Raw genomic sequence first — 27743 nt, forward strand, 5'->3', positions numbered from 1 at the left:
GTTCCCTTATTTTGTTAGGTGCTTGCAGAAATCCATAGGGGAAGACTTTTAACTAAACAAAAAGGGGGAGTTGTGAGAGCCTGTGAGCCTACTGGGGACAGGGCAAGAGCAATGCCCTGGAGAGATGCACCTTAGGCTCCGGGCATTCCTCACAGCTCAGGGTGAGGAAAGAAACTTCCCCCATGGTGCTCTGAAGCACTATGGTAATTTCTCCTAGTTCTGTCCTCCCCATTGGCCCATTGGCCTTTCCTACCCCTATTACCTTCATATGTTCATGTTCTAGAGAGTTCTCCCTTCCCTGTCTTCCTATCAGTCTATGTCTCCACCTTTCCACTCTGGCATTCCCTATTGGTCCCTTTCCCTGTATACCACCCCTAAACCCTTAGATCCCTGATGCTCTCCTCTACCCCCTCTTTTCCTGTATTTCTACCCTAAACCCTCCCTTGCTGTTCTCTTTAACCCCTAGACCCCTGCAGTGTTAGACCCTAATAAACTGTCTTGCTTGGAAAGACAGGAGTTTGCTAAGGAAGGTAGAAGCCTCCGCTGAAATGGAGAATGTAAACCCTCCCCACCCCTCCAAATTGCTATCAATTTTAAATTAAGGGGCTCTCAGGCACAAAAATATGGGAGCAGGAAATAACAGCTCTTTAATAGGGAAGAAAAAAAAAGGATAAAATAAACAGTGCAGTACACTAGAACAAGACTGACAGAGTCAGAACCCAACCTAACACCCTGTGGGTCAGGGTGTTGGTGGCAGTCCAATTGGAAATGTGGCTGAAGCCCTCCTGCAGTGTCAGGGGTGGTTCTGTTGAAGGAAGGGGGGCCTGTAGAGAGGGATTTATTCTTCCTCTGAAGATGCAGTGGAAGAAGAGGCAGCTGCTGTTTCTCTGGGGAATCCTGTGGAGAAAGCCGTGCTGGTGTCTCAAAACTTCTGGATTCTATCTGGGTAGCAATGCTTGGCTCCTCCCTCTGGGCAGAGCATCTCCCAATGGGATGCTATAGTTCTTATCAGTCGTGCAGTGACATTCAATAGTCTGTTATCAGCAGATGTCCCCTCCCGAGGGAGGTGTGAATGTGGTCACTCAAAGAGACAGATAAGGCAAACTGCCCACTTGACAAAAGATAATCTGCCATACAGATGGTAATGAAATACATCTTGCATTGCAATCTTCAACACATAGAACTGGCTGAGCTGGGAGGGACCCATCAGGATCCTCCAGTCCAACTGCTGGCCCTGCACAGGACACCCCAACAATGCCAGCCTGGGCCTGGCAGCGCTGGCCAAACACTGCTGGAGCTCAGAGAGCCCTGGAGCTGGGACCCTTCCCTGGGGAGCCTGGCCAGGGCCCCAGCAGCCTCTGGGCAAAAACCTTTTCCTGACATCCAACCTGAGCCTGCCCTGACTCAGCTGCAGCCGTTCCCTCCACTCCTGTCCCTGGGCACCAGAGGGAAGAGGTTCCCACAGCCCCAGCCAGGGACCCGCTCCAAAGGATGCTGCCATGGCCACCAGGGCTGGCACCAGCTGGGATGCTCGGTTTCCACGGGCCGGGCTTCAGGAATGGGATTCCCCAATTTCCTGCTCCCGCTAAAACCACGCTGCCCTCGCTGCCCTCCCGCCTCCCATGGAAAGCACAAAATGCAAAGATCCCGGGATGGGATAAGAACAATTTATTGGGAACAGCAACAAGATAAGGAACAACCAGGAACAGAAACAATATTGAAAACAGAAGGGATCAATAAAACTGTTTACAGGGAAAACTAGCACACAACTCACTGGGTCTGCCTGGCCACAATTTCCCATGACTGGAAAGGACACCCTTCTCCTCAGGGAGAGAGAGAGAGAGAGAGAGTCCCTTTCCTGCTCCTGGCAATGTTCTGAGGTGGGAGTGAATGTAATGACAGGGCCATGGCCAGACCCTCATGTTCCTCCATCCCACATCATATCACTGGGAGGGGCAGGAAAAGGGACAGGTGTCTTCCTCACATGGATCACAGGGAACATGGATCACCGGGGCTCTTCCCAATGTGGGACCTCCAATGGAGCATGAATTTGGAGCAGTGAATGCAGCTCCTCCTGAAACTGGGGCATATGCAGGGCTTCACTTACCCATGACTCTGTTTGTGTCTGGTCAACTTACAGCTGAAAGTGAAGCTCTTCCCACACTGGGGACACTCGTAGGGCCTCTCCCCAGTGTGGATGCGCCGCTGGTGCCTGATGAGGTGGTATTTCCACTTGAAGCCCTTCCCACAGTCAGGGCAGCGGAAGGGCCTCTCCACTGAGTGAATTCGCTGGTGCTTGAGGAGATCGGAGCTGGTCTGAAACCTCTTCTGACACTGGGGACACTCGTAGGGCCTCTCCCCAGTGTGGATGCTTAGGTGTTTCACAAAGGTGGATCTGCAGCTGAAGCCCTTCCCACATCCCCCGCACTCGTAGGGCCTCTCCTCAGTGTGGATGCTTTGGTGCCTGATGAGGGCAGAGCTGCAGCTGCAGCCCTTCCCACACTCCCCCCACTCGTAGGCCCATTCCCCAGTGTGGATCATCTGGTGGCAGATCAGGGTGCTGCTCTTGCTGAAGCTCTTCCCACACTCCAAGCACTTGTGGGGCTTCTCCCCATCATGAAGCTGCTCCTGGACCACCAGCTCTGAGCTCTGGCTGAAGCTCTGTCCACCTTCCTGGCTCAGGGTGGGTCTTTCCTCCTCAGAGCCCCCTGAGCTGGGTTTGCAGCCCCTCCTCCTCTGGGATCTCTGGGGATTTTCTTCGCCATTGGATTTCTTTGCCACGGAGCTGCTCAAAACTGCTTCTTCCACGAGGTTCTGCCAAGGGGACTTGTCCTCCCTGGTCTCCATCCTCAGCCCCTTCCCTGGGTGAGGAACAACAAGGAGAGGATGGGATTTGCCTCCGTGCCACAGGGAAGGGGAAGGAGATCCCCCCAGTGCATCCCCGGCAGGACGGGGTTGGCAGCAGGGTTGTCCTGCAGCCGGGGGCTGTGCTGGGCTGGGAGATGGAGCAGGAGAGAGGGGGAAAGGGGCACTGACTTCCTCCTCTCCTGCCTGGGTATCCCAGGGCTCCTTCCTCTTCCTCACAGCCTCCTCCTCCATTGAGTCAAGGTTTGGGAATTGGAAATCCTGTTTCGGGGACCAAACAAAGGTTGCGCATATTGTCTTTTGAACTGGTTTGAAGGCAAAGCAGGGGGGAGAGTCTAAATCAGAATTACAATTTAATAAGAAAATTTCAATCAAGGCAATGATACAGAAACACTGCCTTAAACTGACAGAGTCAGGATATAACCTGACACCCTGTTGCTGGTCAGGGTGGTGGCAGCAGTCCCATTAAATGGTGGCTGCAGTCCTGTTGGAGTGATGAACGTGATTCTCTCCAAGCAGTGATCCTGTAGAAGGGTCTGGTCTTCCTCTGAAGGTCCAGTGGTGGTTCTGGAGCTCTTCTCCTCTGGGAATCCAGTAGGCAAGCTGCTCCTGGTGCTGCAAGGCTCAGCTTATATGCAGGTAGGAATGCTTGGATCCTCCCGCTGGGCGGAGCATCCCACAATGGGATGATGGAATTTTATCAGTCCTGCAGTGACACTCAATGGCCCATTCACAGCAGATATCTCCCCTGGAGGGCGTTATCAGGGCTGAGTCATGGAAGAGATAAAGAACCCTGCCCCACCTGTTTCTAGCAGTTGATGAAGATGGGGATTGAAAACATGCATTTGGTTCCATCTTACATTGCAACCTGAAACAGTGGGGTAATCCCTGCTCAAGGGGTGAACACCACCCCCCTTACCCAAACTGGCTCAGGTGTAAAACCCCCACCCCGGGAAGGCCACACACACAGGGGACAATGTCACACTTGGACCACTCCAGGGGAGGTCTCTGTCCCTGTCACTCCCTTGCTGTGCCCCCTTTTCTCTTTCACAGGCCGGGGTCTTTGCCAAATCTAATAATAATTTTTTTCTTTGTTCCTGTAACCTTTGTGACATCTACACAGATGTGTATAATCTTTTCATAAAACAGGTATCACAATGTATTGGGCTGAATTTCCACTTTTCTTTTATCAGAATGTGCCAGCAGCTGAGCTAGGGCTGTGCAGGACCAATGGATTTTGGAATTGCCACAGAATTGCTTCTACTGTCAGTTTAATAAATTTTGGGATTTGTTTGCCTTTTTACCACAAGTGACTTGTGGGAAGAGCAAATTCAAGGCATTTTCTGTAGGGTTAAGTTTGGTTTTTGTCAAGAAACAACTTTACTTTGTCCGGTGCCCAGGGGATGCTCAAGGGGTCTCTGTGCCTCTCAAAATGGGGGATGCTTGTGAATGGCTTGGGAGGGTTGTCCCTGTCCCTGTCACCCCAGGCCATTCCCCAGGCATGTCCCTGTCCCTGTCACCCCGGGCCATTCCCCAGCGGTCTCCATCATTCTCACCCAGGGAATGCCTGGGGGTCTCCCTCCCTCTCTCCCCTGTGCCAGGGGGTGCTCGGGGCAGTCTCTGTTCCTCTCAGCCCAGGGGATGCTCGGGGGTCTTTGTCCCCTCGCCCTGGGGGATGCTCGGGGGGTCTCCACCCCTCTGGCCTCAGGCAATGCCTGTGCAGGGCTGGGCACCAGGGGCTCTGTGTTCCTCTCACTGCTGAGGCTTCTCGGGGCTGGGGGGGCTCTGCCACCTTCTCACCCCTGGGGAGGCCGGGGGGGTCTCTGTCCCTCTCAGCCCTGCTGTGGCCCCACCCAACCATCACTGGGGCCACAGGGACAGACACACCCCCAAACCCCCAAAAGGGCTGAACCTGGGATTTGGTTTGGGGCCGAGGATTTAGGAAGGGGCTGGAATTGGGGCTGGGCTTGGAGTTGGGGCTGAGATTTGGATTAGAGCTGGGATTGGGGTTAAGGCTAGACATGGGATTGGCTTTAGGGCTGGGGTTGTGTAGAGAGCTTTTTGGATAATTGGTTAGCTGAGAAAGGACATTTCGATGTGATACCAATGGATAAGGATAGGGGAAACAAGCTGGGAACCGAGCAACCAGTGTCCAATCACTGACAAAGGTCACAGTGACCTTCTCTGAAACGGGAAGACGGGGGAGAAAATTGCTTCCCAGAAAATGTAGATATCTTAGGTAGAGAAGCTAGAAGAATGCAAACATAGAAGCGAATTAATTACTAGAAGATAGAAGTAGGTGTGGTTGATCCAAGTGTGCTTTAACCAATAATGAGCTCAGCTTTTGCAATATGTATAATCTTCATTAACACCAATATAAATATGTGTGGGTTTTCAATAAACTTCGGGATTTGCCATTCATGCATATTGTGTGCTGCATTTCTCCCGCCGTTCACGACAAATGGTGACCCCGGATGTTCTTCTTCGGGACTAGCCACGGTCGGCGGCGTGAGTGGAGTTCGGGTCCTATCGCAGCTGAGGACGGCAATAGCACGGCTGAAAAGAGGGAAGGTGCGAAGGCCCCGGGTGACCTCAAAGGAGAGCCCGGCCGATACGTGCTGCCGGAGCCTGAAAGAGCTGCAAGAAGCGCGCTGTTATCTTCAACACGGATAAAGAAAGGCAAGCAGCATATGATTTATTTCCTAGCTTTTTATAAAAGCGTAAGGTTAAGGGTATAGAGTTGCAGAAGAAGCTTCATGGGTTGTTAGCTCATGGGTATGCTCAAAGACTTTTTCGGACTCCTCGCACAGGACATAGGTTATCAGAGTGCCGTATATTTGGGGATTAGTTGTGGCAGGCAGTCATAGATGATGATAAGACTGCGAGAAAGTTGGGAGATTTATGGCGAGTCGTGCATGCTGAATTTTTGAAATACCAGGCAGAGGAAAGAGCTGCCCAGCAGGCTAGCGTAGCCCGTGAAAGAAACAGGAGTTACAGAGACTGGTTTGGGTCCCCGCCGACACTAGCTCCTGCTCTAAACGGCAGTTCCCCACCCCCATCGGTGCCTGCTCTAAGCAACACGGCCCCGCCGACATCAGCGCCTGTTTTAAGTGGCACCCCCTCGCCGACTTCGGTTCCTGCCCCATACGGTGGTCCCCTGCCAGCACCGGCGTCTACGTTAAGCAGCGGCTCCCTGCTGACACGAGTTCCCGCTCCAGACAGCAGCTCCCCGTTGCTATCAGCTCCTGCTTCAGGCAGCACCCCCCCCCCCCCCCCCTCCCCCCGCACGTACTCCAGCTGTGCTGCCTGCAGCTGCCCCGCCAGAGAGGCTCGTGCCGGCCCCGGCCCTGGGCGACTTAACAGCTGCAGTGCGGCTGCCTCCCGCTCCGGATCTGCTCTGCAGCCGCCCCAACCCCTGAGCCGGGGGGGCGGCAGGACGGGCCTCCCACCCCCCGTGGAGCAGCGGGCTCCGGGAGGTCCGCCCGCCCCACGGCTGCCTGGCGCAGTTCTGCTTCCCGACCACCAGCGCTTCAGCTCAACCTGCCTCCAGCCCGCCACCGCCGGGAGCCTCAGAGTGGACCTGGCAGCAGCAGCGGACAGTAACCCTGATAACTACTCACCCAGAAAAGGTTCCAACTGGAGTGAAGGGACCACTCATTATTGATGGATTACCTATGGGAGCTTTGCTTTTAGGACGTTCCTCGGCTACAATGATGGGATTATTTGTTTTATCTGGAATAATGGACGCTGACTATATAGGGGAGAGTTCTATTATGCTGTATACTCCTTTTCCACCTATGCAAATCGAACAATGAACTGTTGGATGAACTTTGACCTTTGTTAAAGGGAACTGATCCGGCACAGCCTGTTCGTATAACCCCTGAACAGGGTGAGACACTGCAGCATATATTGGACTGTGTTACACAAGGCAGTGTTCGGAGACGTGATCTTGATCTCCCTATACAGCTGACAGTTTGGTGTGGACCAAAATTTTTACTGGGTGCACTTACTCAGCATAACAGAAAAACGGGGGAGATATGGGCCTTGGAATGGATATCTCCTCCACTTCAACAACATAAAACCCTTCTTCAGAAAATTGAAATTTTAGCTGATTTGCTCAAAAAGGGTCGTGATAGGACAGTGGGGTTAGATTCAATGCCCAAAAAGATCAGTACAGTCCTTATCGGATGCTATAACTGTCTACACAGATGCAGGAAGAAAATCCAAAACTGCTGCAGTGACCTGGCGAGAAAAGGGACAATGGCATCATCACATACTCCGAGCTACTGAGGTGGACACTTTACAAACGATGGAGCTATTGGCTGTTGTATGGGCCATGATGCATTTCTCTGGACCTCTTAACATTGTAACAGATTCTTTGTATGTTGCAGGAGTGTGTGAGTGAATAGAGGATGCCTCTATAAAAGAGGTTCAGAACAGGAGGTTACATGAGCTGTTTATGCAACTGCAGAGAGCAATTAAGCTAAGAAAGCATTCTTTTTGTGTTATCCATATCAGAAGTCACAAATGGGATATTGGTCTGGGAGAAGGTAACATGCGAGCAGATAAATTAGTCTCAATCACACAAGCAACTCCGATTCCCAAACAAACCATAGCCAGAGAGGCACACTCCATGTTCCACCAGAATGCAAAAGGCCTTCACAGAGAATTTCAGAGATCTATGGAGGAGGCACGGGCAGTAGTCAAGGCCTGTCCTACATGTAGTCATCATAATGGAGGCTGTGGTTTAGGTCTGGGAGTTAACCCAAGAGGGCTGAGCACAAATGAGACCTGGCAGATGGATGTCACACACGTGGCAGAGTTTGGGAGGTTGAAGTATGTACATGTTACCATAGACACTTACAGTCATTTTATATGGGCCACAGCACAGACTGGTGAAAAAGCAGGGCAGGTAGAGAGACATCTCAGCAGTTGTTTGCAGTAATGGGAGTGCCACAGCGCATCAAGACAGATAATGGGCCTGCTTACTGTAGCAAAAGAATAAAGCAGTTTCTGCAGATGTGGGGGATAGAACACATAACAGGCCTCCCCAATTCTCCTACAGGGCAAGCGATTGTAGAGAGAGCAAATGGTACCTTGAAAAGATATTTGAGTAAATATAGAGATACAAGAGAGCCACAAGAGAGATTGTTAAAGTGTTTGTTTGTTTTGAACCACCTGTGTGTTTTTGGGGAAAATAAGGTTCCTGCTGTGATTCATCACTATGTACATGAAACAGATGGTGTAAAGAAAGATGTATGGGTGAGATACAAAGATCCCAAAACAAGACAATGGCAAAGTCCTGCTAAGGTGTTATAGTGGAGCCACGGATATCTTTGTGTTTCTACCCCTACAACATCTCTGTGGGTACCTGCTAAATAGACCCGAGCAACTGTGTCTGATAGAAACTTTATGTTATTGCTTTATTAATTTTTGCTTCTTTTGTGGGCAGTGTAGACTATCAGGCATGGGCCCCACCACAGCCCAAGACTAACATATGGGTCACCCTGGCAAACTTAAGCAAACAAGAGACTATTTGCCTGTCATTGTCTTCTCCTGGCAATCCTTTCACAACTTGTTTGGTTGGATTACCAGCAGATCCCTGGCCGTGCCCTTTACATGTACCAACTTGTAAGGTCAGCAATGCTAGGAAGAGTGTGGACAATTGGGATCAGTGGATTTCCCACTTTCCTATAGCACCACAGGAGCCCCAAGAGTTAGAGTTGTTAGGGTAGTGATGGCAGATGCATGCATTCATTTTAACCATAGAAGCCAGCTGTCAGTCAAGAACCATTCTAATGTTGTAACTTCCAGCATGGCTGTCTACCGGAATGCATCGGCCTGGTGCAATTATACAACAAAAAGAGTGTCGGTCTCATCCAAAACCCTATTCAATTGCCAGCAGGATATTTCCTGTTATGTGGAGACCGTGCTTGGGCCGGTATCCCATCAATGCTGCACGGGGGACCATGTACACTTGGACGGCTGTCTCTACTTACACCTAACATGTCCATGATACTGAACATGAGCCGTCGCCATCGTAGAAGCAAACGAATGGCTCATGCATTTGCAGCTGACTGCCGGGACGATGTAAAGTTTTGGTCCCCAGCGGCCATAATCGCAGCATCTTTCTTAGCTCCAGGGGTATCAGCAGCAGGTGCTCATGCTATTTTAAATAAGTTAGGGTGTTGGCTTGCTAAACAAACAAATGCAACTTCTTTAGCGATTTCTAGTCTTTTGCTTGATGTAGATTCTATTCGCCATGCGACACTTCAAAATAGAGCTGCAATTGATTTTCTCTTACTTGCACAAGGCCATGGCTGTGATGAATTTGAGGGCATGTGTTGCATGAATCTTTCTGATCGTGCACGATCTGTACACTCACAGCTCTCTGAGTTACGGAGGTTAACTGGGAACTTACAGGTAGAATCAGGCCTTGGTATTGATGGATGGCTCAAATCTTTAAACTTAGGATCATGGTTACGTTCTATTGTTAAGGTTAGCATTGTACTAGCTATTGTAGCTTTGTTGTTAGTATTAGTCTTGCCTTGTTTTTGTATATGCTTACAGAATATGGTGCGAAAGATGATAACTACCGCATTTAATCAAACCATGCTTGTTCAACAGAAAAACGGGGGAAATGTAGAGAGCTTTTTGGATAATTGGTTAGCTGAGAAAGGACATTTCGATGTGATACCGATGGATAAGGATAGGAGAAACAAGCTGAGAACTAAGCAACCAGTGCCCAATCACTGACAAAGGTCACAGTGACCTTCGCTGAAACGGGAAGACGGGGGAGAAAATCGCTTGCCAGAAAATGTAGATATCTTAGGTAGAGAAGCTAGAAGAATGCAAACATAGAAGCAAAATAATTATTAGAAGATAGAAGTAGGTGTGGTTGATCCAAGTGTGCTTTAACCAATAATGAGCTCAGCTTTTGCAATATGTATAATCTTCATTAACACCAATATAAATATATGTGAGTTTTCAATAAACTTTGGGATTTGTCATCCATGCATATGGTGTGTTGCAATTCCTCCGCCGTTCACGACACCCCTGTATAATCTACTTGGAAATGTTCTGCAGTTAAATGCCATGCTGGGAGCAATTCTGAACAATGCAGCATCCTCCCCACACAAGGAGAACACTCCCAAGCCTCACCAGCTGTCTCCTGCCACCCAGATCTTGTCCCCCAGTGCTGGGAGCAGCTGCCAGGGCTGGCTGAGAGCTGTCCCTGGCAGGCAGCAGAGTCCCTGCCCCAGCACAGCGCCCTGGGCTGCAGGACCCTGCTCTGCAGGACAGCCCTGGGCACCCCTGGCTGCTCTGCACAAGAGACAAGCAGAGAATGTACTCACAGGCTCTGCAGGCATTAGGATGTTCCAGCTTGAGGAGATGGCTCCAGGAGCTGCAGCTGCATTGTCCTGCAGCCAGAGGTTCCTGTGCCAAGGGCTGGCAGTGATTGTGCCCCAGGCACTTCTCAGCCCCTTCCCAGCCCTGACTGATTGAAGCTCTCTATGCCTCTGTGCTGTGCCCCGGCTGGCTGCAGGCAGTGCCCCAGCCCTGCTGGGCTGGCACAAGAGCTGCTCATCAAGAGAAATGTGCTTTTGAAGCTCTTCTGGGTGACAAGGAGCTGCCTCTGGGCCAGGAGCCCAGCCCAGCTCAGCAGCACAGACACAGCACAAGGACTTTAATGAGCCTCTGGGGCTTTGTGCTCAGGCCCTGAACATCAGTCCCTGAGAGGCAGCTTAAGAAACCTGTCCAGAACTCCAAGGCAGAATCCAACTTCAAAGTTTCTTGGACTTTTAATGGCTCCCAGTGAGGGACACGACTGAGCAAGTGTCCCCAGGCCCCAGGCAGAGCAGAGAACTGCAGGCAGTGATGACAGGTGGGGACAAAGAGAAGCCAAGTCTTGGTGGCCTGGGGCACAGCAGGGTCTGTGCCAGCAAGGGCTGGGAGGAGACACCTTGTCCTGAGGCCCTGGGGCCTCCTGGCCCAGCCCCAGCCAGGCTGGGCACTGTCAGCCCCTTGTGCTGCCCTCAGCATCCCCCCCTAGCCCACATGCCAGTGGCCTCAAGGATCTGCTGCAAGGAGTCCCTGGGGAGCCTTGCTCAGCAATGGCCCTGGGGGCTCCTGAATGCTCCCTGCAGGGACTGCAGGTTTTTCAAAGCACTTTGGGTTTGGCTTTTGCCTTGGAGTCTCTGAGAGGTTTGTTCAATCATGGCCTCCAATTATCTGCTGTAATTAGTCCCTGGAGAGGCTTTGTCAGTAACAACACTCAGTGGGGCTCATTAATGCTTCAGGGTACTTCAGTTTTTTAAGCTACTTGGTGTTTCCCTTTGATACAGATGCTATGAGAAAGATTGTGCAGTTACAGCCTCCAATTATCTGCTGTAATTAGTCCCTGGGGAGGCTTTGTCAGTAAGGAGACTCAGTGGGGTCATTAATGCGTCAAGGTACTCAATTATTTTAAGGTACTTGGTGTTTCATTTTTGGTACAGACTCTGTGAGAGGTTTGTGCAATCATGGCCCCAATTATCTGCTTTAATGAGTCCCTTGAGAGCTTTGTACTGACACTCAGTGGGGTTCATTAATGTCTTGAGATACTCAAGGTTTTTAAGGTACTTTGGAATTTCCTTTCTACACTGAGTCTCTGAGAGGATTTTGTGCCATCCTGGCCTCCAGTTCTCTCCTCCAAGGGTTCCATGAGGAGCCTGTGTTGGGCATGGACTTGAGTGCGACCCATTCATGCCTCGAGACACTTTGGGGTTCATTCTTCTGACTTGGACTCCTGCAAAGGTTCGTGCAATCTCCTCTCAGGCCTTGTGGCTCCAGGGCTCATTTCCAAATGCACCACGGGACTGATTAGGATCAAGCAAGTCCTGACAAACCATGGCTCTGCCTTGATTTCCCTCTGCGCTAATGCAATTCATCAGGAAATTTTCCTTTTAGAGTTATGGAGAACTATTTCAAAGTGCTTCTAAGAAATATGTATTCCTGTCTTAAAGGGTGTCTTTTGTTGCCATTCTTGTTATAGAAGAGCTGATTGCAGCATTCTGTGATTCATCCAGGGTCTCTCCTAAGGAGGTCTGACCAGATCAGTGAAGTTGTACCTTCAGAGGTGACCCAGTGTGGACAACCTTGCCCCACATTCCCCAACCCCATGTGAGAAAAGATTTTCACTTTTAAAAATTTAAATGCCTTATTAAGGCCTTATCAAAATACAACTGAAGACTGAATAAAGAAAAGGATACAATGCCAGGAGCAAAGGATTCAGTCACCATGTGTTCATCTACAAAATGGATGTTCTGTCTTTTATACCTCTTGTCCCTCCCAAAGTTCTTGTCAATCGACTCCTTCTCTGTCCAGTAGTGGAGATCACTGTCTCACACCTTGATTGGAGGTCAGGTGCTGCCATAGGAACAAGCCAACCCTCCCAAATGCCCCAACTACTGAGGCCATCCTGTGATAGCAATGCAAGGGGGAGGGGAAGGATAACTGTACATCTACAAAACTTCTCTTAACATATATTTAATATTCACCCCTTAATTGTGAGAGTCAACCCTAGGATTACTCTTCTATAACAAACTCACCTTTCTTTTTCTATAAGTCATTTTGTTCAAACAGTTGAGTCAAAATTTTTCTCTCTCTCTTGAATGAGTCATACCAGCATCTGTTGATGTGGGCAAGGACAGTGGGAACAGGAGAAAAAAAATCTCAGGTTTTCCTTAGACACACTTATTTGGAATGGACAAAAGGGCATCCCAGAGGTCCAGTGTGGCTTTGACTCCCATCTACCGTGCCTGTGTGGCTGCTGCCCATAGTTGGTGCATCTTAGGGGTGAGCACAGAGGCCAACTCGGTCCTGCCCTCCAGTCCCTGTTGAATTAAAAGACAACCGAGGAATTACAGAGGTCTGGAATGGCCTTTTGTCCCTACCTTACCATGCCCATGGGGTTGCTACCCACAGCAGGGCTATGGAGCCTTCTTGGTAGCAAACAAAGGGGCCAACCCGGCCTTGCCCTCCTTCCTTTGTCTTATTTTCTTAAAGAAGCTGTCCCATTGCCTTTTACAGTCCCTTGTGTACTTCCCCTCAACAGATGCTGGTAATTCTCACCCATTAAAACAGGAAGACAGTTCTCGAGCTGGCTGGTAGAAGCTTGACTCTGCTTTTTGGGCATCTTGGTGTTTTCCTGGTTGTCTCTCAGTCTCTGCTTGAGAGTCAATCTTGTTTCACCCAGCCTGGATGTTACAGTCCACTCTTTGGTTCTTCTCCTGGGCCTTTGACTCTGTTGCCATGAGTCCATCCCCGCTCTGCAGCTCGCACGGCCGATTCGGTGGTGAGCAGTACCTGAAAGGGACCTTCCCACTGAGGAGTGAGAGGCTGATCTCTCCATGGCTTAATCATCACCCAATCCCCAGGATTAATATTATGGATTCTGAAATCCAGGGTGGTAGTTTGAGGAATTGCCCCTTTATGTCTTAGCCCTTTTAAAGTTTGTGCTATAGACATCACTTATTTCTTGGCATTGGCTTCCCCTTCCTCATAGGTGGCAGCCTTCTGGGGCAAGGTCAGGAAGGAAAACCCAAACATCATTTCATAGGGTGGGACCCCCAGATCTGACTGGGGTTGGGTTCTAATTCTTAATAAAGCCAAAGGGAGACATTTTATCCATGACATTTGGGTTTCAGTCATTAGCTTAACTAGAGCTCTTTTAGGAATTTGATTCATTCTCTCAACCTGACCAGAACTCTATGGTTGCCCTGGAGTGTGTAATTCCAATTTTACTGCCAGGGCCTGAACAACTTTCTGCAATATCTTTGATGTGAAATGAGTTCCCCGGTCTGAATCAATTCTGTTTGCCATCCCATATTGGGGTGTCCTAGTTTAAGGCAAATTTGGGAGAGAATCTCCAAAGGAGGGTCCCTCCAGAAAGCAAACCCACACAGCCCCTCCCCGCAACCAGTTTGGGAAGGATTCCTCGGAGAGGAGTGGAAAGAACCTGTTTATTTAACAGGCACAGCACCCCCCAGTACACAGAATGAACAATACCGGATGACACCACTCTGAAAAAGATGACAAATTCAGAAACTCTCTCTTGGGGGTGGTCGCTCTCTTCTCAGTCCCTCCGGCGCTGGGGCAGCTGCTGCAGGCCACAAGGTGCAAATGCTCGGTGTTCCCAGGTCCCAGTCCGGAGCAGGTTCGAGATGGTTCAAAAAGGAAAGGAGAAACAGTCCAGGACGAAATTTGGACAGTTTAGCTAAACTAGCTAATGAGCAGAAGCAAGAGCAAGAAGTGAAGCAGAAGCAAGAGTGAGAGAGCAACGCAAAAAGCGAAGGCAAAAAGCAAAAGCAGCACTATGTACTGCCCGTCTCTGTGTCCCGCCAGGCTGATAAGAAAGCCCAAACAAAACTTTCACTCTTCAGAGCCAGTCTTAGAGGCATAGAACATAATATCCAGCATAAACAGAACACATGAATGGGGATACAAGCATCATAACGTCACCCTAGGACATTCCACCCCTTATCCCCATATCATCAACATACTACCACACATCATGCATTTATTCACGCAAAATTTCCATCTGTTCCCCCAAAAATTACAAACAATACCCATCATGCCCTCATCACATCCCCATGCTGGACCACTGAATCCATGCCCTATTCTACAGAGTGGCAGGATTTCACCCCTTTCACCTTACTCACTCAAAGCTCCATCTATCAATTGCTCAGACCTTCAACACTTGCACGTTTCCTTCTCCATCTTTCACTTGCCCAGACCTTCAGCACTTACACATTTCCTTCTGTCTCATGTCTGTATGGTGTAATGTACAGACAATGGCAGTAACATCCAACAAACAGTGATATTTGCATATCATTCTCACCCCACAATCAGATCTCCCTGAGGTACACGTGTTGTTCCATCTCTTTGCATTATCCACCATGTGCAACCTGGTCCCTGAGCAAAGACAACCCCACAAATGGGTTTGTCTGTACTCGAGGCAGAATTGATCCACACAGTCTTCCCTAACAAACCTCTGACATACCACTGGGATTTTATCTCCATCTATTATATTCAGGGACTCAGACTGGGCAGGACCTGCTCGGTTGGTGGAACCTCGGGTGTTAACTAACCAGGTGGCCTTTACTAAATGCTGCTCCCAGTTTTTGAAAGATCCCCCACCCAAAGCTTTCAGCTGTGTTTTTAGTAGTCCATTGTACCTCTCCACTCTGCCTGCAGCTGGTGCATGGTAGGGGATATGGTACACCCACTCAATGCCATATTCCCTAGCCCAGGTGTTGATAAGGCTATTCTTGAAATGAGTCCCATTGTCTGACTCAATCCTCTCAGAGGTGCCATGTCTCCACAGGATTTGCTTTTCCAGGCCCAGGATGGTGTTCCGGGCCACAGCATGAAACACAGGGTAGGTTTCCAACCATCCAGTGTGGCTTCCACCATGGTCAGCACGTAGCGCTTGCCCTGGCGTGTCTGGGGCAGTGTGATGGAGTCGATCTGCCAGGCCTCCCCATACTTGTACTTGGACCACTGCCCACCATACCAGAGGGGCTTCACTCGCTTGGCCTGCTTGATGGCAGCACACGTCTCACAGTCATGGATAACCTGAGAAATTCTGTCCATGGTTAGATCCACCCCTCGGTCTCGTGCCCACTTATAGGTGGCATCTCTGCCCTGATGGCCTGAGGCATCATGGGCCCATCGAGCTAGGAACTTATGTTGCCAATCTAAGTCTATCTTTGACACCTCTATCTTTGCAGCCTGGTCTACCTGCTCACTGTTTTGGTGCTCCTCATTGGCTCTGCTCTTGGGGACATGGGCATCTACATGGCGGACTTTCACAGGTAGCTTCTCTACACTGGTAGCAATGTCTTTCCACTCTTCAGCAGCCCAAATTGGTTTTCCCCTATGCCAGTGTGCCTCTTTCCACCTCTCCAGCCATCCCCACAGAGCATTGGTTACCATCCATGAATCAGTGTAAAGGTAGAGCTTTGGCCACTTCTCTCTCTCAGCAATGTCCAGGGCCAGCTGAACAGCTTTGAGTTCTGCAAGTTGGCTTGATCCACCTTCTCCTTCAGTGGCCTCTGTGACCAGTCCTGTGGGGCTCCATACGGCTGCTTTCCACTTCTGGTTCATTCCCACAATGTGGCAAGAACCATCAGTAAAAAGAGCGTAGCGTGTATCTTCTGCTGGCAGTTGGTTGTATGGTGGAGCTTCTTCAGCCCGTGTCACTTCTTGTTGCCCTTCATCAGCGAGATCGAAGTTTTCACCTTCTGGCCAGTTTGTAATTATTTCCAGAATCCCAGGGCAATTCAGGTTTCCAATACGGGCGCGCTATGTGATAACAGCAATCCATTTGCTCCATGTAGCACTGGTGGCATGGTGCATAGAGGGAACTTTTGCTTTAAATATCCACCCCAGCACCAGCAGTCAGGGTGCCAGGAGGAGTTGTGCTTCTGTACCATTCACCTCTGAGGCAGCTTGGACTCCTTCATAGGCAGCCAAGATTTCCTTCTCTGTGGGAGTGTAGTTGGCTTCAGACCCTCTGTAGCTTCGACTCCAAAATCCCAGTGGTCGGCCTTGAGTCTCCCCAGGCACCTTCTGCCAAAGGCTCCAGGACAAGCCATGGTTCCTGGCTGCAGAATAGAGCATGTTCTTCACATCTGGTCCTGTCCTGACTAGGCCAAGGGCAACCACATGAGCGATCTCCTGCTTCATCTGGGCAAAGGCTTGTTGCTGCTCAGGGCCCCAGTGGAAATCACTCTTCTTGCGGGTGATCAGGTAAAGAGGCCTCACGATCTGACCGTATTTGGGAATGTGCATCCTCCGAAAACCTATGGCACCCAGGAAAGCTTGTGTTTCCTTCTTGCTAGTTGGTGGAGACATCGCAGAGATTTTGTTGATGACCTCAGTGGGAATCTGACGCCGTCCATCTTGCCACTTCACACCCAGGAACTGGATCTCTCAGGCAGGTCCCTTGACTTTACTCTTCTTGATAGCGAAGCCGGCTTCTAGCAGAATCCTGATGATCCTCTCCTCTTTCTCAAATACTTCCATTGCCGTGTTCCCCCACACAATGATGTCATCAATATATTGCAGATGTTCTGGAGCCTCACCCTTTTCCAGTGCAGCCTGGATCAGTCCATGGCACATGGTGGGGCTGTGCTTCCACCCCTGGGGCAGTCAGTTCCAGGTGTACTGCACAGCCCTCCAGGTGAAAGCAAACTGAGGCCTGCATTCTGCTGCCAGAGGAATGGAGACAAACACGTTAGCAATGTCTATAGTGGCAAAGCACTTTGCTGCCTTGGACTGCAGCTCGTACTGGAGTTCCAACATGTCTGGCACAGCAGCACTCAGCGGTGAAGTCACTTCATTCAAGCCATGATAGTCCACAGTCAAACTCCATTCTCTGTCAGACTTGTGCACAGGTCAGATGGGGCTGTTGAAGGGTGAGTGGGTTTTGCTGACCACGCCTTGGCTCTTCAGCTCACGGATCATTCTGTGGATGGGGATCACGGTATCTCGATTCATCCGATACTGCCAGCGGTGCACTGTCGAGGTGGCAATTGGCACTCGTTGCTCTTCCACTTTCAGTAGTCCTACTGCAGATGGGTTTTCTGATAGTCCAGGCAAAGTGTTCAACTGCTTAATGTCCTCTGTCACTACAGCAGCTATGCCAAACGCCCAACATAGTCCATTTGGGTCTTTGTAACAGCCATTCTGGAGGAAATCTATGCCCAGAATACACGGGGCCTCAGGGCCAGTCACAATAGGATGTTTCTGCTACTCTTTCCCAGTCAGGCTCACCTGGGCTCCCAACAGGGTCAATTGCTGTGATCCCCCCGTCACCCTGGCAATGGAAACAGGTTCTGCCCCCACATGTCCCGATGGTATCAGGGTACACTGCGCACCAGTATCAACTAAGGCATTGTATTTTTGTGGCTCTGATGTGCCAGGCCATCGGATCCACACCGTCCAGAAAATCCATTTTTCCCGTGCCTCTCCCTGGCTAGAGGCAGGGCCCCTCTAACCCTGGGTATACATGGTAGAGGTTCCTTCCAGGGGATCTGACGAATCATACTCAGCAGCTCAGTCATGGAAGGTTGGGGCTACCTTCACTTTACTGAGTTCCCTCGATTAGTGTTTCCCTCCTTGAGCTGATGCACCCGTGCTGCCAGGACAGAAGTGGGTTTTCCATCCCACCTTCCCATGTCTGCCCCATGGTCACGCAGAAAGAACCACAGGTCAGCCCGTGGGCTGTACCCTCTCACTAGCTGGGGAACGTTGGGCTCTGACTCTGGGGCTTGTGACTCACACTGGTGCAATGTGGGAACTGTTCCTCCTCACCTCCTCCCTCATCTCCCTCATCTCCTCTCTGAGTTCTTGGACCACAGCAGAGACATGAGCCTGCATTGGGCCATTGATCACACTCTCATAATTTCTAAGCTTGTTGGCAACAGAACCCACTGTCTCTCATTTGTTATTGGCATTAATCATTGCAATGAAGGTGGTGTATTGAGCTGGCCCCAGATTTGCCAGACTCCACAACATTTGCCCTGTGCACCTGACCTTGTCTGGGTCAATATCATGCTGTCCACCCCTCCCAAAGAGTACCTCCAATACTGCCACTTCTCTCAGCTGTTGGATCCCTTCCTCAATAGTCTTCCAGCACATTCTATGGTGGTGCTCCTGCATTCTCTCTCTGTGGACAAACGTCTCTCTGACACTCATTAAAAGCCGCTCCCAGAGGGAAAGGAACCCTGGCTCCCTTACAAAAATTGGATTCATACCTGAGTCCTGAGTCAAGGGTCCCAAATTCCTTGCCTCACCACCATCCAGGTGGACACCTGTACCCATAAGGTCCCAGACCCAAAGTAGCCAGGTTGTATAAGCCTCACATCCCTCTCATACAATGTCTTTGTGCAGATTACGGAGACTTTCGTACATCAGGGACTCGGTGATGACCTCAACTGTTGCCTCTCCTGGGCGTTAGGAAGGCTCTCCTTTCATATCCTCATCTGGGTGCTCTGATTTCATCTTAGATCTCCGTGTTTCCACAGGGGCGACTGCTGCTGGCTGTGACTGCCTTTGCAGTTCAGCTGGAACCTGGACAGTTGTAACATCTGTGGGTTCCACTGCTGCACCATCAGACTCTCCCTCTTTGAGGCAGGGGGATGGCTTTTCACCAGCTGTGGAAATGTACTCCTTCAGCACCTGGCCCATCTCTTTCATTAGAACCCTCATCCAGCCTGGGTGGTTCATTTCTGAGGCGGGCTGTGGGGCAGGGTCAGGCTCTGGGGCAGCAGCATCCCTTGTCTCTGGGGTAGGTGTCAGTGTGGTTATCCAGGTTAATCTTCCCTTATCTCTGAATGCTAAATGTAACAGGCCTATCAGCAACACCAGCCACTGTATGATATCATTAGCATTTAGAGTGGATCTGAACCCTTTGAAAACTGGTGGGGCAGACCCAAAGAGCTGGGTGAAGGGCTGGGAAAAAATTTGCCCCCGTGTCATTTCCTCACAGTAAGAACCATTATTAAAGTAACCCCCAAAAACATACACTTAGTGTGTGATAGCTCTGAATCCATGTGCCTGCCTTCCAGAGGAAGTTAAAGATCCATGAATTCCTCACCTCATTAAGCCATAAAGCAAACTGGATAACAGCCAGGGCAGCCTTAGTTTGGTTAGCCTGTGTTCCCAGGGATTGTCTGGGTGCTCCGGATGGGGCAGAAGGAAGAGCTCCAGGCCCTCCGTGAGGGTGATGAGGGCAGTGGGCTGTCAGCAGGGGCTGGCTGGGGGAGCTGCAATGCCTGGGCAGGGAGCTGCAATCTCTGCCCTGGCTGCAGTGGGCTTTGCTCCCTGTGTGGACCAGGGGTGGCGTGGGCAGAGCACACAGAGATTTCAGGGATGCGGGCAGGGGGATTCATGGCCAGCACCTTGCAGCTGATCCCCTTGGCCTCTCCTCTCTTGCGGCCATGGCAAGAGCTGGGTGGGATGGCTCTGGCAGGAAGGTCTCCTTGGATTCCTGCACATCCACGTTCTGACCGTGGCTCTGTTCCTCTCTCTTCCAGCCCTTCGAGCCCTGAGTGAAGACAACAGCCCCTCCTGCATAAGCACATTTGTTCAGGTGATGTTTGAGGGAAGAGCTGCAGAGCTTTCATCTGCTGGCTCAGAAGAACGAGTGTCTCTTTAAGACCTCCAGATCCCTTGGAAGGTGAGACCACCTGGAGACCAGAGGGGATCAGCTGGATATCCAGGCACAGCTGATGACTGGCACAACTGAGCCTGTGGGAAGCTCCCATAGCTCCTGCCTTCTCCCTCCCTGTTGACAGCTCCCTCCCTCCAGCCCTCAGACCCTGCCCATCCCCTTTCTTCCCTCCCAGCTCATCCCTCTGCTTCGCCTTCCATTAATAAACAGTTTGGCTTCCTCACTTTACCTGCATCTCTGTGGAGCTGGAGTGATGCAAATCCGGGGCCCTGGGACACACAGGCCCCTCCTGCCGTTCTCTCCCACGCCGTGTTTTGTGCACAGACACAGAGGAATGAGGGCAGGTCAGGCTGGAAAGGTCCCTGTGCTAAAGGTCCAGTTCCACAACACTGTGCAGTTCCAGATCTTGCTGAGCACCCTGGAGCCCCTGGATTTTGGAAGAGCCGACCTGAGGATGCTCTGAACCCAGCTGAGAGGGATTCCATGGCAAGCATCCATGGAGGGCAAAGGAGCTTGGAATGCTGGAAGTTTTCAAGAATAGCTTCCTGAAAGCACAGCAATGCTCCATCCCTGCACAGGATGACAAAGGGGGCAGAACCAGAGACCATCCGGGCTTAGCAGGGAGCTCTGGGTGTGCCTAAGGGCAAATGAAGCAGCAGCACGGTGCCCGAGACTCGGACACGTGGCCGTGCCGGTGCCCGGAGCGCTGCCAGGCAGTGCCGGGATCCCGGCTGTGGTTCTGGTCCCCACAAGTGAGGAATGGCAGCCCCAGGCTCAGAGCCAGTCAGAAAGCCAACCAAGGGAGAGCAGAGGGAGGGCACCCTTCCAGTCTCTCTTGGGCATGGCCGCAAATCAACCCCTGCTGCTTCTTCCTCCGCCTGTGTTTGGGCTGTGCTGGTGGCAGAGCCAGCCAGGTTGTGCTCTGTGTTCCAAAGCCTGTTGGGAGTGGGCATGAAAAGCGCTGTGTGCACAGCAGAGAGTCCTGGAAGGTGCTGGCAAGAGCATCCTGTGGGGACAGGGCTCTGGGCTCTGGCTGGGAACAGCCTGGTTTTGGTGTTGTGAGCACAGGCAGGAGCTGAGGCAGGGGAAGAGGCAGCGGGCAGCTTGTGTTTGTAGAGGGCCTGGGGCTGCACCTCTGAACCCGCACCTGGAGACACACTTGGGGGAATACGAGCTGGAGCTGGAGTGCCTGTCCTGAAAGGACCTGGAGTCATTCAGCCTTGCCAGCTTTTCTTAAGGGTGTGTTGGTGTTGCCCAGGAAAGCCACACATTTGGGGAAACACCTTTGGAGGAAAGGGGCTTGCTTCTCAAGGAAAGTGCTTCCCAGGGAGCTCCCAGTGAGGCAGGTGCGAGTGTCCCCCTTTGGCTCTCTGTGCTCCTTTCAGTCCTTGAGGCCCCTTGCACTTGGCAGAGGAGCAGGGCAAGGGAGAAGGCTGTGAAGAGCAGGTTTGGCATCTGCCTGGACCTGCAGAGACCAAGCCAAGCACCTGCAGCAGGGTGTGTTCCCTCCCTTTGGACAGAGGTGTGAGTAGGAGCATCTCTGTCCAGCCATGAGCCCCAAAGCTGTCTGTGAGAGCTGTGAATTAAAAGGCCTTTACTCACACACTTTTCACATCTTTCCAGTCTGCTGTGTTTCAACTCTTGGCAAAATGCATTTGCCTCCTGCTTGGTGGGAGCTGCTGTGGCCCAGGGCCAGCACAGAGCTGGGCTGTGTGGGCCAGGCAGCGTGGAGAGCCTTGGCTGATCTTGGTTTGTCCCTGGCCTCAGAAAAGGCCTCCCAAGGTGTCCTGCTCATTGGCTCTCCCTGTGCATCTTGGAGAGAACAAGGTGGGCATTTCTGCCAGCTGGGCATCAGCAGGCATCAAAATGGGGGCGTGTGGTGGAGTGAGCCCAGCTGAGATCCCCTGAGAGGAGCCCAGTGCTCCTTGCTCCTCTCTGCTGACCCGGGAGCGTTTGTCTGCTTTCGGGATGGCCCTGGCTGTGTCAGGGCTGCTCTGTGGACACGAGACAGCCGCTCCTGTCCCGCTGGGTCCCAGCAGTGCCTGGCAGCAGCCCTGCATCCACGTCAGGATGCTGGCCAAGAGAGGCCCTGGAAGCTGAGGCAGCTGATTGGAAGCTTTTGCAGATACACACAGGGCATGGCCAGCAGCGTTCCCTCAGGATACAGCAGTGCTGAGGCGCCTCCCCAGAGCTGCCTGATGCTGCCCACTCCTTGTGGCACCAGTTGCTTTCCTGTGGGATGTTCTACCTCCCCCAAGAGTGAAGAGGAGCTGGAGAAAGAGCTGGCCAGGCTGCTCTGGATCCTTTCCCAGCAGCCCTGGCTGAGTGGAGCAGTCCGAGCTGAGCGCAGAGGTGCCCATGGAACAGCCGTGCCCAGGAAGGCTCGCTGGGAAGGGTGATCCAGGAACCACAGGCCTGGCAGCCTGAGCTGCCACTGGGGAAGGCCTTGGAGCAGATCCTCCTGAGTGCCATCCCATGGCACGTGCAGGGAACCAGGGCGTCTGCTGGAGGCTGGGAAAGCTCTGCAGAGGGACGGGCACAGCTGGGGCTCCTGGTGAGGTGTTGAGGGCTTCTGTGTGGGATTTTGGGGGGTTGGTGTTGGTGAGGTGTTGGGGAAGGAGTTGTCTGGAAGGCGAGAGGTAGAGGTCTGGGCTGGAATTCGAGTCCGTTTGAAGGCAGCATCTATGCTTTGGCACAGCTTTGGCTATGGAGGGCAGAAAGAATATCTGTGACTATTTCTATTCATGGTCCTGTTTCCCCTGCAGGGAACAAGAGGGGAGAGCTGTACTGTATTGGCCACTTAGATATCTGTACTGGGGGAGGATCAGCCCTTTTGCCATCTACTCTTTTGTTTGGGTTACTCTTGTAACACTGAGTGGTCTTTCATTCCTTGAGAGCTTTTATTCCTTAAGAAAATTAGGAGATTATCATCCCTTCCTCAAAATCCATTTGCAAATCAAAGAATGGTCTTCTTTTTGGCTCTGTGTAGTGTTATGTTTTCTAAAGTGACATTCAATGGATGATAAGGCAAATGAGTTGCTGCTTCAGGATGGTCTACACAAACTTGTAGACCAGTCACATTCTCAGGCCATCCCAATAAATTTGGGAAGTTTGCAAATTTTGAAACTACTTGAGCTGAGCAATGGGAAGTAAAACTTTCCTGAAGTGAGGATTCCTTAATGCCAGATTCTTCTGTGTCTTCATGGCAAAGATGTGTTTGTGGTGCAGGAAATGACTTCAATGAGAAAATAATTCCAGCACGGAGTAAGAGCTTCTGACAGAGACCAAGTGTTGCCAGCAGTTGCTCCAGATGCTGCTGCCATCAGCCCCCAGTGCACGTGGGCTTTGGCTCCCTGTGGCACAGCAGCCCCCCGGGGGCACAGGTCTCTGGGGCAGGAGATGGGCACCAGCGCTGCCAGGGCTCGGGGGTGGCAGCTCTGCTTGGGCAGGGACTCTGCCACAGCTGCTGCTGTCAGCGCTGCCCGGGCCCCAGGGCTCAGAGCAGCATTTGTGCCCTGGCCCACACATTCCTTGTCTGTGTCACACCCGTGGGTTTAGTATGGCCACCGGCCGGGAGGTGTCCCAAGGAGGCCGTGCCAGCTTCCCTGGAAGGCCCCGTGCCCTTCCCAGCGCGGCTGCGTCGGCAGCCCTGGGGCTCCTTCTGCTGCCCTGAGCCCGCAGAGCAGGGTAGCGTTTGCTGATGCTCTGAGCCCTTCCTAAAGATCCTGTGGGGCTGCCTTAGACACCTGGGGCCAGGCATTCCTTAAAGCCTGGGCCACTTCGGCTTGGCTGGGGGCGGCCCCAGGGCAGGGGGCAGTGTGTGCAAGGGCCCTTTGTGGCACGCTGCAGCACGGTCACTGTGGCATAGAACGGGTGTCCAAGGGCCCTTTGTGACACGTGGGAAATAGAAGCTTGCCCGGCTGCTGGGAACAGGCAACGGGGCAGAACGGGACAGAGCGGTGCCGTGAGGAGCCCCCGCACAGCGCCCTCGTTCCTGTCTGACCCGGAGTCTTTCCCAGGCGTTATTCCTGCAGGTGACCTCGAGGCCAGACCACAGGACTTGCTGACCCGTGGTGTCCCTGAGGCTTCTCTTCTGCAGGAGCCTTCGAGGCCAGACCCCAATCCTTGACAGGAGTCTCCTGTCCTTGTGGCAGGAGCCCTTGAGCCCAAGCGCAGGACTTGCCGTCCTGCAGCCCTCCTGAGGCTTCTGTCTTGGAGGTGCCTTCCAGGCAGCACTTGGTGACTTAGAGCTTTTGCAAGGCATCTCACCTGCAAATAGCCACAAATCCAGTCAGAGATATGGAGCAGAGACCCCCGAGAGTGCCCAAGCTGGCCTGGGTGGAGGAGGAGGAGGAAGAAGGCCCTGCAGCTGCCCCAGCACAGGAGACCGAGGAGGTGGTGCCGTTCCAGCCACCGCAGGAGGGTGAGTGGCAGAGCTGGTCCACAGGGTTGGCGTCTGCAGCCAGCTTGACCCCATGCCATGCCATGCCATGCCATGCCATGCCATGCCATGCCATGCCATCCTATCCCCTGGGGAAATGCCCATGGACAGGACGGAAGAGGGCCTGGGCAGACACCCTGCAGTGGCCGCGCTCCATCCCCTGGGCCATCCCGGGGCTCTCCCTGCCTGGGCAGCGCAGGGCTGGCCTGTGTTCTCTGGCCTCTCCCGCAGCCCCTCAGCTCTGGCTGCGCTCCCTCTTTGCCAGATGCAGCCCTGGACAAGACACAAGAGCAGGAATCCAGCCGTGGCCGCTTCCGCGGCACAGCTCAGGTACCTGCAGCCACCCCCACCTGGGCTGGGCCTGCTGTCACTGCTCAGCTCAGCACCGTGTGTGCAGCACTCCATGCAACATCCCCGGCTTCCTGCCCTTCTCTTACAGTTCATCTGCAAATTCATCAAGAGAATGCAGGAGGAAGAGACCATGGCCATGGGCACTGGGCTCAGACCATACTCGCCCATCTTCAAAACCAAGCCCAGTGCTGCCCTCCTGTGTATGCTTGTAGAGGAACGTTTTTACTATCCAAACCAAGTAAGCAGCCTGTGGGCAGGGTTTGATCCTCCCAGGAATTGCTTGGCCTCCCAAGCCACACATGCTGGTTGCTGTGAGCCTTTGAGGCCACATGGCAGTGCGCTGGGAAGGGAAGCACTTCTCTGGGCAAGCTGGGAACATTGCTCCCCCTGGCAGCTTCCCAAGTCTCCCTGTGCCTTCTCCAGGTGCCCGCCATGGTGAGGTTCATCCACCAGTGGCTCCTGGTCAATGATTGTGCTGAACCCAGGCTGGACGAGGCCCTGCTGGATCTGACGGAAGCACAGCCAGATGACGCAGTCCTGACGCTGCTGCGTGTGGCCCCGTCCTGTGACAGGTATGGGGCCCACCTGCCCAGAGGGCTCAGGCCTCCCCAGCCCATCAGCCTGTACAGCCTGCCGCAGGTGTCTGAGCAACAGAGACTTCCAGGGGCCTCTGGCTGCTGCCTTTCCCAGCCCTGGCACGTCAGCCCCTGAGCCTGCTGCCATGCTCCCTCCCTGCCCCTCAGGGCTCTGTCCCCACAGGCCTGGGCTGCCTGGCTGCTGCTGGCCAGGGCCAGTGGGCAGAGGCAGAGCTGGCAGCCAGCTCAGCTCCCCACGCTGCTGTGTCTGAGACCCCCCTGAGACAGAGCTCTTACCCCCCAGAGCTGCCATGGCCATGTGGAAGACCATCATGGGCTCAGCCAGGACTGCCGAGCTGGCACAGCTGATCCTCCTGGATGTGCTGGGGAGCTGGCCAGAGCACAGCACGTGCACCTCCGATGGGGACCAAACGGCTGTCTTTAACCTGGCTGTGAGTTTCTGCAAGTGGCCTTTGCTGGCCCCAAGGCCGCCTCTCCAGCAGCTCTCCATCCTCCTTCCCCCACTGCATCTGCCTGCCTCAGGCACTGGCCTGAAACCTGGCCCAGGGGCAGCTTCAGGCCCAGCAGGCCCAGTGCTCCCCCTACCAAGGACTCTGCAGGCCTCTCCCTGCCACGCTCGGGCCCTGCCACACGGACGCCTGGGCACTGAGCGCTGTCTTGGGGGCCTTTGTCCCTTGCAGGCAACCGTGGTGATGTGGAAGATCCTGCAGGTGCCCTGTCTGCCACGGATATTGAAGGTGTATTTCCCCCGCCTATTTGTGCATCTGCTCTTCCAAGTGTTCTCCAGCACCTTGGAGATGCCAGAGGAGGTCGATGCCTTCTGGAAGCAATGCCAGGAAGAGCACGGCCTTGCCACCAGCCCCAACAGGTGCTCCATCCCACTCCTCCTGTCCCTGCCACATGGCCTGCCAAGGAGCCAGTGCTGCCAGTGTGACCTGGCCTTTGCTGTGCACACAGGTTTGCAGTGCGCACCCTGAAGTCCCTGCTCTGCCTTCTCCGCTGTGAGGATGTGGTGGTGGCAATGGAACGCAGGTGTGGCTGGGACACGCTGCTCTCTCTTGACACCCACCATTTTGCCGTGGCTCTGCTGGCCAGGTGAGAGCCCCTTCTCCCCACGGCCTCTGACATTTGTGCTCTGTGCCCGGGGTGTCCTGCAAAGTTTCCATGGTCATGGGCCTTGTCACTGCGGGACAGCCAAGCAGACTGGAAAAGGCTGGCAGAGGAGGGTGCCCATGAGAAAGCAACTCCCGAGTGGCCCAGGTCCCCTTGCTGGAAGGGTGGTGGGGAAAGATGAGAACTCTGTGAGTCACTCCTGGGAGAGATTTGCCCCACTGGCTCAGGGTCTTGTTTCCTTTTTCCTCTTTTCAGAGAAATTTCCCATTCAGCCCTACACTTTTGTTCTGGGATTGCATTCTACCTGCTCGCCATGCTCGGCCAAGAGATGCCATACTGGGATTTCCCTGCCCTGGCATTCCTTGTGGAGGTGAGCCTCAAGGCCAGCGCTGCCTCCCAGCTCTCTGCCCTCTCGTAGGCACAGCTGCCAGGACGGTGCCCGTGCCCTGTGCTGCTGCCTGGGCCCAGCCCTGTGAGGTTCTGGGCTCCTGCCGGCCGGCTCCCTGTCACTGCCCTGTGCCTTTCAGGTCCTCGAGTGCCTGGACTTGAGGGAATGCAGTGACAGTGTTCTGCAGATCATGGCACAGAACCTGCAGAGCGAGCACAGGGCCAGGCGTTACTTGGCACTCAGAGGCCTGGTAGTGCTGGGCAAGAATCCCTTGATGGTGAGAAGGGGGCAGTGGCTGAAGCCGTGCAGGCAGCGTGGGGCCAGGCAACGCCGTCGCTTGGCCTTGCCTGGGCTTGGGGCCCTGGGGCAGCTGCTCCCAGCTCTCTTGCCTCCTGCTTCAGCAGCCCCAGTGCTTTGGGACAGGCCTTTGGCCTCTGGGCCCTGCGGCAGCAGACTGGCCTTTCACAAACTTGTGTTCTGCACAGGCTGAAAAAATGGGGAGCCTGACCCAAAGTCTTGTGGAGCTCCTGCAGGAAAATGATAGCCACATGATCAGGATGACCATTCTTCTACTCCGATATTTGCTCCTGGATATTGGGGGTGCCCCAATAGCCACCCCCACTGCCCTGCAGCTGGCTGAGGCGCTCCTGCCACTCTTTGACCACGTAAGGCTCTGTGCCCACAGCCACGGCTGCCGGCTGCTGCCCGGACACTTGGTGCCCTGTGCAGATGCAGGCCTGTGCCCCGGGGGGCCTGAAGCAGCTGATG

At 53.0% G+C, this 27743-nt stretch overlaps 2 protein-coding genes across 2 annotated transcripts in view; one reads left to right on the plus strand and one right to left on the minus strand.

Moving 5' to 3' along the window:
• LOC143693004 (uncharacterized) overlaps nucleotides 1–27743 on the plus strand; it is a 680702-nt gene that overhangs the window by 290173 nt on the left and 362786 nt on the right. The gene's annotated exons all lie outside the window — the stretch shown is intronic.
• The window catches only part of LOC143692995 (olfactory receptor 14J1-like), a 34881-nt gene continuing 24445 nt past the window's right edge, over nucleotides 17308–27743 (minus strand). The window contains exons 2-3 of the mRNA XM_077173078.1: nucleotides 17686–17728; nucleotides 17308–17495 (exon numbers count right to left, since the gene is read on the minus strand). Coding sequence (XP_077029193.1) covers nucleotides 17308–17495; nucleotides 17686–17728 — 231 coding nt within the window. The remainder of the gene's footprint in view (nucleotides 17496–17685; nucleotides 17729–27743) is intronic.

This window comes from Agelaius phoeniceus, unplaced genomic scaffold, assembly GCF_051311805.1.
Source record: "Agelaius phoeniceus isolate bAgePho1 unplaced genomic scaffold, bAgePho1.hap1 Scaffold_113, whole genome shotgun sequence".
Taxonomy (NCBI): Eukaryota; Metazoa; Chordata; class Aves; order Passeriformes; family Icteridae; genus Agelaius; species Agelaius phoeniceus.